This window comes from Xenopus tropicalis, chromosome 5, assembly GCF_000004195.4.
Source record: "Xenopus tropicalis strain Nigerian chromosome 5, UCB_Xtro_10.0, whole genome shotgun sequence".
In the NCBI taxonomy this organism is placed as follows: Eukaryota; Metazoa; Chordata; class Amphibia; order Anura; family Pipidae; genus Xenopus; species Xenopus tropicalis.
Genome location: NC_030681.2, coordinates 52,441,300 through 52,453,928, shown reverse-complemented (window position 1 = coordinate 52,453,928; position 12,629 = coordinate 52,441,300). Strand labels below are relative to the sequence as shown.

Here is a 12,629-nt window from a genome sequence, read left to right as displayed (position 1 = left end):
GTGCGTTACGTCCCATTTAGTGAAGCATACAGTCAATGAAAAGCATGCTTCATGGTCACTCTACATGTTCGTTTATGCACTGTGTGCATTGGGCTTTATTCTTATAGCAGAAAAGTAATTAATTATGACTGTTTGTGAATTGGGACATTTAAACTTGCTTTATTTTTTTTTTTTTTTTATTCCCATTTAAATTTAGTAGGAGTCGGAGTCGGTTCATTTTTTGCCGACTCAGACTCCAGGTACCCAAAATTGCCTCCGACTCCACAGCCCTGGTATACACGCTTGATGCCAGATATCATGTATATTTTTTATTCTATGTCTATTCCTGTTCATTTGATTTTTTATATATAAACACTGTACCTCATAGAAATATATTTGCTTAAACCCACAGGCCTGTGCTGGCTATGGTGGAAGTGGAAGTTCAGGAAGTTGATGTGACTTCCAGGGAGAGAGTTTTTCAAGAGATAACTTCCTCTCAGGGCCCTCTTGATGCCACCGTTGAAGTTCGTATCCTGTTTCCAACAGCTGAAGAGAAAGCTGACTTCCCAGAAGATATAAGCACAGAACTTGTGAAAACATTTCAGACCTATGGCAATGTTATCCTTGTAAGGTAAGTTTGCATTGTCAGAAAATCAAACTTGAAAACTGTAAACCACATCCAGTGAATCTTCGATTTTATATGCCATGATTTTAAGTTTCCCTGCATTTTACACTGTTTTCTTGTGGTCCCACCAATTTGTAATGCATTTTAATGGGTGCTTGTGTCTGATTTACATCATGTTTTCCCAGATTTTATACCAAATTTTTGTTCTGACATTCCCCAAAACAACAGTCTTTTTGTCTGTTAATATTTTTATTAGTGGAGTTAAGAGGTTTAAAATAATAGCCAGATACATATTTTGCCAAGGTTCTGTCTGGAAATAGTTCCATTCTGTCTGCACCTCATACAGCTTCCACATCACTTATTGCTTTACTTTCCGATAGGTCTTGCACATGATCCCCCCCATAGTGTGACATTAAATGGGGGAGTCCCCTTTAAGTTAACTTTCAGTATGTTATAAAATGGCCAATTCTAAGCATCTTTTCAATTGGTCTTTATTATTTTGTTTTATAGTTTTGGAATTATTTGTCTTCTTTTTGAAAAATGCTAAATGAGGGTTCTACTGTAGTTATACACTGAAATGACCTAGCATAATATCATGCTGACGTTTCTCCAGATTAGCAACTCAATGTATGGTTTACTGGTTTCTGTCGTTTAACTAAATTCTAAACGGAACTGTCAGGGCAGGATGACATAAGCTATAATGTTGCGCAGTGTTCCAGTTCCACTCTCTGCATAGTTGTGTGTGACCACTTTAATGGCCCAGCAGGCTGCCTTTAAGTAATTATCAAAAACATAAACATTGCAGAACTCCTTTCATAAATATTTTATTTTGATGAACTTTCAGAAATTAGTCTTTTTTTTCTACACAAATATATCTAATGCCACAGACTGGAAAAACCACAATACCCATACAGGTATGGGATCAGTTATCTGGAAGACACACAGAGCTACTAGTAGCAGCCACTTGTCACAGATACTAAAACAGACAATGCAGATCATTTACTGATAACTGTCTCTACGTGTGTTTTAGCAGAGGCAATTCTCAGTATTGTCTATGGCAGGATATTTTCTGGCATTTAGTAGCCATGACAAGTAGCTGCTAAAGGTAGCTCCATGTGTCTGCACCGTTAAGTGTACTTGTCATATACTATGGATATTAATTTATGTAAGTCTGTTTCTTTTCAAGGCTTATCAGAGGGCAAATGATTGTCACATTTGAAGATAGTAGGACAGCTTTAAATGTTCTTGATTTGGATGGCTTAAAGGTAAAATTAATTTCACTTATTTTAGTACATTGAAAGTATGGCAAATGAGTTTAAATGTGTAAATCCTGATCTAATGAAATGCAGGTATGCTTTATAAATTTACAGTATATTTTCCAAAAGGCAAGGAAAATTTCAGTGGCCTCTCATCTCTTATGCAGGGTTACAGGATTACTTAGCACCATCAGAGCCCCCCCCCCCCCCCACTTTCCGAAGCTCACCAACGGTGCAGAGTGTATGCCTACTGTAGTGCCTACTGAAGCAGAGCATAAACCCCCCAACAGTTTCAGAAGGCTGTCGAGCAGTAGAGTTTGTAGATAAGCAGTAATATAATCACATTTATTATGTAATTGGAATAGATTTTGGGTTGAAAAATGTTGTTAATACTGGCAAGGCTTGGTGAAACTTTATTTATTCATTATGTGTTCATTAGGTCTGATTTATGACCACAAAACAGATGCAACTATACTTGCACCTAAATAACTAGGTGCAGACGTTATTTTCACACCAGGCACTAGAAATAACGCCATAAGGACTTTGCCCATTTGTTTCAAATCACAAACACAACACCCTCTTGTGACTACTATTTTGCTGAAATTATAGGCCAAATAAGCTGTATCTTTAGAACTTTGCAACGTGCGGCTAATTGTGTCACTCAAAATGCTTCATTATCTGAGCTGTTATATATTTTATATATTGTTATTATTTTAGGTAAATGGCAAAACTATAAAAATAAGGCCTAAAACAGAGGACTGGCTCAAGGGTCTGCATGAAGAAATTGCTCGAAACAGAGATAGCATAGCACCCATGTCACCAAATGCCAACTCCTGCTTACTCGAAGAGAACTTTGATTTCACCAGTTTGGATTATGAATCAGAAGGTCAGTATAATGAGCAGTGGGTTTGTTTGTTTGTTTTTATTACCTTTTTAATATTAAAATCTTTTCCTTTATACTGACAGTCTTTAGAATTACCAAAAGACTAATTTACGGCTGTGAACAAGATTAATTAAAAGGATTAAATTTGCAATTCATGTGAAATGGCAAAATGCTGTGACGGTGATGAACAAAATACAATATTTTCCCCATTCACTTTAGGAATAGTATATGGAATACTTTGGATAAAAAATGTCCTGTGTTATCATCATATATAGAAAAGGGGTGTGAATATAGAGACAGAAGGCCCAGTAGGTGCTATATGTCCAGAAATATAGTAAAGGTCTTCTCTGACTCAGTGGGGCTCATTTGTCAACATTGGGCTAATTTCCCAGTGGGCAGTAACCCATAGCAACCAGTGATCGTTTTTCTTTTTAGCCAGCTGCAGGTAGAACAATGAATGCAACAATTAAATTGTTTGCTATGGGTTACTGCCCACTTTTTAAATTGCCAAGTGTTGATAAATGACCCCCATTGTCAGTATAAATGTACAAAACAGTAATAAAAGGAACTATGTTTGCCATGGTACAATAATCCATGACAAATAATAAGATGTTTGCTTTTCAACAGGTGACCAGTAAATGATACCTGCTGATTGGTTGCTGTAGGTTTTTTGCACCCCTGCAAACTTGTGTCTTATTTCATAATGCCAAGAATTGCAGGTTTAGCTGTAGGTTTTAGCTGTTGTTGTTTGCCCTGAAGCTAAACCCCAGAATGCATCTGTTCACATTACATGACAAACCCAAAATTCAAGGTGGTCATTAGGATACTTTACATTAATGGGTCATGGGATGCTTTTGGCACATTTATCATCATGTTATAAGCAGTTAATGATAATTCTAAATAAAATCCTAATTTGTAAATTGGAATTTGAATAAAATAAAAAAAGTTATATAATTTAAACAGATATTATGGGACTTAACTATTTAAACACTTAAGTCACATGATTTAAAAATTTGGTTTAGTTTTGGTTTAGCGGTACTCTCAGTACTATACAATATGTCAAGTTGAGTTTTTAGGGAAAAACAGGCTGCAACAGCAGCAATATGTGCATTTAAAATTAAATTACAGCTTTCAGCGAAGTAAACGTAGTGTTAACATTAAGCAGTTTGTTAGCATATTATCTGTCTCATGCACCATATGCCATAAAGAGTAAATATCCTTTTATCAAAAAATTGGTTTCCTGAGTGTCCATGGTGTCAAATTGACATGTAAATGTGCAAAGGATATTTACATTTATTAATAGCCTGTTTGCTATTATTATTCTTAGTAATGTGTTTCCTGTTTTGCTTTTTCTGACTAACATGCCTAATCCTGTATGAAAATAATAAAAAAGGTATCAATATGGGATACAGCTATTTGATGAGCTATTATGTGGCTTTCTTGCATTAACTGTTAACTAATGCTGTCCCTAGGTGATATATTGGATGATGATGCAGATGACTTGATGCCGCAACATCTGGAGACCAACAAGCCGGGAGCTGTCTGTGATAGGCCTGCCGATGATTCAGTAGCCTGTGCAGTCAGAGCTCCCCAGGTGAATTCAAAGAAACCACATTCATTCAAAGGTAAAACTTAGTTTCCTACATTTGTAAAATATACACGTGGTAGAAACGATTTATTGAACAACTTCAGTTTTCTCATCTACCCATTTGATAACGTAACCGTTTTTCTGTAACTAAACTTACTGCCAAGTTGATCAGAATTTAAGAGTAAACCATACAAATGATTGTCAGGAGAGACACTGGCTTATTACCTTCTTTGACTCGTTAGGTGACAGTCATCCAATGAATTGTTTTACTTTTTGTATGCAATCTGTATGTTCTTTGTATACACCTATTTATTGTGAAGTGCTGTGGAATATCTTGGCACATAGTAAATACATGTTATTAATAATAACAACATCAAGATTTGTGTTGTAGGGGCTGACTCTGACAGCTTGCCCAATTTCAGAATCAGCAGCGTGGCAGGAGTTACCAAGAATGAATGAAACAAAACAGTAGCCAGATGTTGAACTGAGCCATAACAGGTTCTTTACTGTTATTTAGATGATGCAGATTTGATGGCCCTAAAGAAAGAGCTGGAGGCTGTTGGAGAGTTTCGCTCTCGGTCGCCAAGTAGGTCTTTATCAGTCCCTCATGCCTCACGCCCACCGCCACAGAGACCTCCACAGAGACCACCACCTCCAAGTAAGGCTGCATATCAAGCATATTACTTTATTGATTAAGAAACCATGTATTGGCTTTGGCACTTTCTGATAAGGTGTAACATTGTCACTTTATAACTCTGCTGACTACTAGATATTTGTCCATTCAAGTTGAACTCTGGATGATGTCGGTGGCACAGGTATAATGAAGAGATTTAATTTTGACTAAATTGTCAAATATACATTTTCAAAAATGTCAAATATACATTTTTATTGAGGTTTATTTAATTTTTAATATAGTTTTTACTATTGAAAGTTTTTATAATATATAAAAGACTAGAGTATCTTAGTGTGGTAAAATGCACTGTTAATAGGGTAGGGTTAATAGGGTATGTTTGATATAGCAACATGATAGAATGCAGTCTTTTTTTGCATGAATATGTGAGTGACACCAAGTGGACAAAATAGTGAAATGCAGGGTTGCTAGAATATCTTTATTGGCTAACTAAGATAACCATAGCAAGCTTTCAGAACATTTTAGTTCCTTTTTCAAGCTTGCTATGGTTATCTTAGTTAGCCAATAAAGGTATCACCTTTATATCACTTTTGTTATTTTTTTATTTCAAAAGGGTTACCCTGTAAACATTTTTGACTGGCTAACACGGTACATCACCTTTTCCTGCATCTAGAATATGTTTGATATAGCAACATGATAGAATGCACGGTCACTTTTTTTTTTAAATAGCTATGTGAGCGACACCAAGTGGACAGACTAGTGAAATGCACCTTAATATGTTTGATATTTTGCACATTTATATTAACCCAATTGAGGCATGAATTGATACACATTAATACTAAAACAAGTCTTTTGCTTTTAACAGAGAGCACTCACCAATCTTCAGTTGTGCAAATTGCTAAACCCCTTTCTGGAGCACCACAATATCCAGTAAGTCATAATGTATGGCATCTATTATTTAGAAATGAAAACCTACTATGCAATTGCTCCAAATTAAAGAAAGACTGGGGGGGAAGGGGGTTGCCAAAAATTAGGCCCCTCTGAGTGATTGTATTCACTTACCGGATACCCTGGGCCGTTGCTCTTGTTAGCAGAAAACTGCACTGACCCGGGGTTACACCTGGGAGCAATCCTCTTCCTGCTTCTTTTGGCACCCCCAGCGAGTGTAACTTTCCTGCACCTTTAATAGTAAGGAAACTGTTGTGACATCACCTTTACCCTTGACTTATTTGTTTACTATGGCAAAGCAGATGCAATTCTGTATTGCTGCCTTTTGGCATTACAAGCTGTAATCTGCCATTTTTTTCTTTTTGTGAATCGGATGTGTGCCTACATTTGTGTAATACTAAATCATCGAACTCTGTAAAATATATGCATATGTACCTTGTAATTGCTCTGCCAGTGTAATTACGTCATTGCTCAGACATGCAACAGTGAACATTTTCAAGCAATAACACAATTAACCTGGCAGGGTCGGCAAAATTTACAAGTATTTGCTGAGATTTTGTTGCCTGCCTGAAATCACCAACCATTGCCTACTAAAATAATGGGATAAGGGGGCATAATTATCACTGAGTGAAACTGAAGCGTACAGCAGTCAGAGTGAAATTTTGATACAGAGAAAAAGGAAATCAATTTTTAAAATTATGAATCATTTGATTAAAATGGAGTCTATGGGAGAAGGGCTGTCCGTAATTCGGAGCTTTCTGGATAACGGGTTTCCGGATAAAGGATCCCATACCTGTACTATTAGATTCTAGCCACAAAATATTGTAGATAGAATAGCTACATCTGCAACATTTATTTGTGACTGGACTGACATGGAAATGCCATTCTTTCAGATGGTTAAGTGTTTAATGTGGTGTGAATTATGTGTCCCTCCCCTCAATCAATGTGGTACTTTGTATGGTTAGTTACGCCACTGTGCTCAAGCTGTCACCTAGCATACATAAGGGGTCATTTACCATACCCCAGTGGCGCAGCCCTTGGTGCTCACTTAAGAAGCACTCACGTCCAGGGAAAAGTAGGGCTTCGCCCTTCACGCTGGATTTGTCAGGTTGGCAGGGCAGGTTTGACGGGGCTTCAAAGCAGGCTTGCTCCTCCTGATGCTCCTTAACTTGTCCATCTGAATAACACACACGTTAGGGGGCTGGTGGAGAAACCCTACCTGCCTCCCCCCACACTTCTTGGATTGAGCGCTGCATAACACAGGCAGCACTTGATTGGAGGGCTATGTACACTGCAAGGTCCATTGTAAATGACCCCTATTGCATGGCATGCTGAAGGTGTTAGGGGTATGGGTACTAATGCGCTGATATACACTGCTACATCTTTACTCATAGTGACTGAGTTCAAAATAATTTATATGATTTATAGTAATTGTTGGATTATTTCTGATATAGTCTTCAGGAATGTCTGGCATCAGCAAACCGTATAATGTGAAACAGATTAAGGCAACTACAACCCAGGAGGCAGAAGAAGCTATACGATGGCTAATGGATAACAGCAAAGGTGAGAACAGTTATAAACTATGTTAAAAGGCACCTATTATAGTGAAATTGTTTCCCCCACTAGAGGTGCGGGCTAATAATACTGTGGGAAGCAGTACTTGGGAAACAATACTTGGGCCAGAAAATGCTCCTATTGAGTGCAATGCCCCCTGCACAGGGAGGAGCTCCTGGCTTGGGCAGCCATGTTGGGATTCTAAGCATGCGTATAATGACAACTGTCCCAGATTTCTCACTATGTACATTAATTATGTGTCATAGGATTAAGGGATGAATCCCCTGATCTTCCTTCACATGTGCATACTAAGCGAGCCAGTAAATTCACTCATTATGCACACGTCTCTGCAGAGGATATCCCAGCATCATTGTATCCTCTTCTGCCAGTCCTAATTTAGCCTTTACTATAAGTTGGTGGGGTGCGATCTCACTGGGCTGTGCCCTGGATTCAAATTGTGTAGGAGCCTGGGTGTGCAGCTGTGTTTCCCCAGGTAATAAAGGAGAACATAACGTTTTGCTTTTTGAACCTGAAACCAATTGCTGAAGTTATAGAGCAATGGGAAATATTTGCTGCTGAGAGCCAATAAATCACTATAATGTAATTTGTTTAAATCTTTTAAGCTTACATAGTAAGAAGGAAGGGAAAGAGAATATTTGCTTTAAAAAGGTGAAAATCTGTTGCTGTATTAAATACTGTATTTTGTGTTATTACTTTATGGAATTCATTTTATAATTGTATGCTCTTCATCCATTCATTAGTTATTCATTTTAAAACAAGAGTTTTTGTAAAACGCTACATGTTCATTTACATCAGGTTTTTCAATATGTTTCAGAAAAACAACAAGTGGGCCAAACTGGTGTACGTCCGCAAAACAGTAGCTTGAAAGAAAAACCAAAGTCTGTTTCTTTGAATTCAACACAGAAGAATGTCCCAGCCACAGAGCCAGCTCTGGTGCCACAAAGGCCGCCACCAATGGTTCCCAGTATGAAGCCTGTTCCCATACAAAAATCTGAAGCAAAGCCTGAACCTGTAAGCATGTTTAGTACAATAAAAGAAATGTTTTGTTTTTTTAGTGATGCATGGGATTATATGCCTACAAAGATGTAAGCTGTGTTTGTTGAAGAAATGTGACAATATGTTTATAACACAGAGTGAGGGTAATTTATTCTATACAATATACAGAGGACATGTTGGACAATAACTATTTGTAAAAGGGGCATCAAAGTAGTGTCAGTGATGGGTCTCTGACATCACTATTCAAGCGTATATATATCTGATGGGACTGCAAATAGTATGTGCAATAAACTGCAAGTTTGTGCATTATGTATAAACAGAAATTAACAAGCACAAACGTAATGAATATAAGCAGGGAGCAAAAATGAATTTCCATGGGTCTCTGCACTCTGTAAGGAGCACAGGGATCTGCGCCCCCCGAATACAGTTACGGAGCGAAAAGGGGAATGTACTCTCTGCCCAATAAGGATTTTTTTTACCTTCCTCTGGATCAGTGCTGTCCAGTTGTTGGCCCACGGGTCTACCTTGTGTGACCCCCACATTAAAGCTTGAATACGTTAAAAGGTATTTTATTTAATTGGCCCCTGCATTGTCCACACCACTGACTCAGACTGTAAGGTCGAAGTCCTATTAAGCATTGGCTCCACTTCTTTCTGCCTGCTTTTTATAGGCCTACAAAACGCAGATAGAATATTGTCATATTCCTCCAGCTGTTGCCGTAAAGTAGGAAGCTACTGTATGAATTTATTTTTTGTTAAAAAGGCAACCTTTTTTTTTTTTAATTCTCTAAAATGACTATACAGTCCCCCAAAATAGCAAACCTCTTTTCCTGCACTCATTCTCATGCAGATTCTGCATCACAAACAGCTCAGTTTTAGCACTCTTAACTACTTCCTAGCCACATGATGCTCCGCCCCCTTCTCTTTTCTAAACTCTTCTTCTCTCTCTGACTGTGGAGATGGTCAAAGAGGTGTCTAACGCACATGTAAGATTGATTTCCATTGGAGCAGAGACAGGCCTGCACTGGCAATCTGTGGATTCTTGAAAATGCCAGAGGGGCTGTTGTAATATGCCATAGACAGTCACTATATATTGGGCCTATGTGCGGCTGTTTGGGTCTCTCTGTACTTGAAATGCCAGGGCCTAAGAGGCCCAAACAGCCCACTAAATAGTGACTATGGCATTTTATAGAAACTCTGGTATTTACTAGAATCCACAGATTACCAGATTACAAAGAATATTATGTTAGACGTTAATAAACTGTTTAATAGCTTTGAAACAGAAAACATAAATGAATGTAAATTGCACGTGCTAAAAAAAGCACCCTGAGCAATTTTTAAGGTTTACATATCCTTTAAAGTCAAATGAAAAGTCACAACGGGAGCTTAACAGCTGAGTGGATATCAGCCTGGTGAAAAGTTCCTCTGATCCCCTCAGTAGGAAATGCTTGGCATTGCAGGTGTACTAAGGCTAACGCTCCACTACTGTAAAATCTGCCTACCTTGTGCCTGCAACCGAAAGCCTGGAATACACTTGGGTGCAGGCACATGGAGCCGAAATCTGCCAAAAAACGCAAGACTTTGCATTTTCGGCAGATATTGCCTACATGTGCCTGCACCCAAGCGTATTTAATGCATTTGGGTGCAGGCACAGGTAGCAGGATTTTTAAGCGTATGGAGTGTATTCTCGGCAAGCGATTTTATGCTACATACACTACGTGTATGGGCCGGTCCTAGGCCAATTGCAGGGCCGGAACTAGGGGTAGGCAGAAGAGGCAGCTGCCTAGGGCGCAACGATTAGGGGGTGCCAGGCAGGAGCCTCTCCTGCCTACCCCTAGTCCTCCTTCTTTGCCATTGCCCCCGCCGCTTGTCATTAGTGGTGGGGGCAATGACCCATCACATTGCGCACCCCCCTCCCGCGCGACTGCGCATGCGCCAAAGCACGGGGTGGGGGGAGGGGCGTGGTGGCCTACCGGGTTGCCTAGGGCGCCCGATCAGCTTGACCCACCCCTGGCCGATTGTACTGATTGCGCCCAATCGGGCCCCGCGCTCAATTGAAAAAGAGTAGATTTTACTCCCTTCCACCCGCACAAACTCCTTCACAGGGGGCTGTGCTGCAATGCGATTGGACACAGGGCATGAACTTTGAACCTCTGCGCTCACCATGTTAAGGCAGACCACGCGCGCACAGCCCCCTGTGAAGGAGTTCTCCTCTCGTGTTGATGAGATAAGAGGTAAATGTAACTAGAAGTCCGTGCACAGCGGGGTATAAATGTCTGTGGGTGGAAGGGAAGGGGGAGTGAAAGCTCCTGTTTTTTAGTGCAGCGCGGGGCCCCTTATTTGGCATTCTCATCTGATGAATGGATCTATAAGTTGGTAAGGACAATGGCACACGTAGCACCGTTTCTGCAGGAAAATGTGGAAGTAGGAATTTTCCAGTGATTATGCTATATTGCTGCTTATAGTGCCTTGTATGAGCCATTTCCCATTCTCCTTGATTAAAAGCAGCACAATTCAGCAGGAACAGCCCCCTAAGTTTGCTCCATATGATGGCTACATGAACGCTGCTCAGTGCTGCTCTGTTCTGCTAGTGTTGGGTGAGTCTGGGAGTGGGAGTACACTGAAGGGCAAATTGCATTCTTTCCATGGGCATGGCAAAAAAAAATTTCACCACGCTGTACGCACCAGAGGTTTTTGTCCCTGTTCACATTTTTTAAATATTGGGAGGTGTGCCTGTATTAAGCACAATTCAGCAGGAACAGCCTGAAAAACTATAAAACTATGGCAACATAATTCACAATGTACTAAGGGGGCCCCGCAGTTGGTAAGACCGGCCCTGGCATTAGCCTAAGAGTTTGGTGCTTTTGAATAATTGAGAATTTGGCTAAATCCTCTGACTTAAAGCATTTGACCACTTCCAAATATTGCAAAGAGTAGCCTCAATTTGGCACGTCCCTGTCTCTGTACAGTTAATGTTAGGAAGTATTTTGATCATTATTCTTTTTTTGTCTTCTTTTTTCCCCAGTCTTTTCATCTAAAGCAAAAGGCAAATGAACAAGACCCGGTGTGTGGCGTTCCTGCTAAGCCACAGCCTCATGTTGATGTATTTGAACATACCAGCATGCCCCCAGCTGTACCGCCCATACCAAAACTAGAGGTTCATTTGACTTCTGCAGATCCTGAAAAGTCACACAGTGCTGTTATACCAACCAAATCAGAAATATGTAAGGATGATGGGGAAAAAAATAACAACAGCACTTTGGATTCTGCATCCTCCACACAGCTGGCCACTGTGGCAGATTTGTTACTTGGTTTAAACATCAATGATGTTGGAAATTCTAATCAATCTGTCCTTTTACCAAACTTGGATTCTTATCTTGACTTAATGAACTTTCAAGATGGCCCATCACAGATAGCGCCTAAAGTAAAGCCTCAGTTTGATGTGTTGCACCAGAATGTTACAAGCGCTCAAATAGCTGAATCCATGGACTCTAATAATGTCCAAAATGTACGTCCTGTACCTAAACCAAGAACACTGCCACCATCCCAGGTTGCAAAGATTCCTCAACGGAAACTAAGTGATGAGATCTCTTCAACAGCTCAAGTTATTCCAGTGCAAGAACCCTCTTTTATTCCAAAGGTTCCCCCACGCAGAAAAAAGTCTGCTCCTGCTGCTTTTCACCTTGAAGTTTTACACAGTAACAGTAATCTCTTGCTTCGTGATGCATCTAACAATAGTAATACAAATACTGAAGAAAATGTGTCTCTACAAATACATTCTGAGCATTCCAATGCAGATAATAATGAAAATACTCAGAGTAGTTATTTTCCTCAAACTCATCCTCAGTCGATGCAGCCACAAGAAACCTGCATTTCAGGTGAATGGAATTTGTTAGAATTTCAATGTGAGAGCATTCATCAACCGTCTGGTACTGGAACTTTAAAGAAAGAGTTTACTGGAAATTGTTCTGAGTGACTTAATCAGGAGTTTGGCTAAAAGTACGATTTCACGGTTTCAAAGCTTGAAACCACCATCATTTATATTTCTTAATCTAGCATTCTTATAGGCATCTCTCTTCCGAAAGTGAAAATGGCTGTTGTGCAGTTACTAAGACCATTCTTTAAATAATAAAACATAAAATATGAAGA

The 12,629-nt window shown here is 39.5% G+C and overlaps 1 protein-coding gene across 2 annotated transcripts in view; it reads left to right on the top strand.

Moving 5' to 3' along the window:
* Positions 1-12,629, top strand: part of synj2 (synaptojanin 2) — a 64,408-nt gene extending 51,779 nt beyond the window's left edge. The window contains exons 19-27 of one of the 2 annotated variants that reach the window (XM_031901559.1): positions 392-610; positions 1,791-1,869; positions 2,578-2,746; positions 4,216-4,368; positions 4,849-4,989; positions 5,828-5,892; positions 7,365-7,473; positions 8,300-8,496; positions 11,506-12,629. In XM_031901559.1, coding sequence (XP_031757419.1) covers positions 392-610; positions 1,791-1,869; positions 2,578-2,746; positions 4,216-4,368; positions 4,849-4,989; positions 5,828-5,892; positions 7,365-7,473; positions 8,300-8,496; positions 11,506-12,456 — 2,083 coding nt within the window. In that variant the 3' untranslated portion in view covers positions 12,457-12,629. 2 annotated transcript variants of the gene reach the window in all.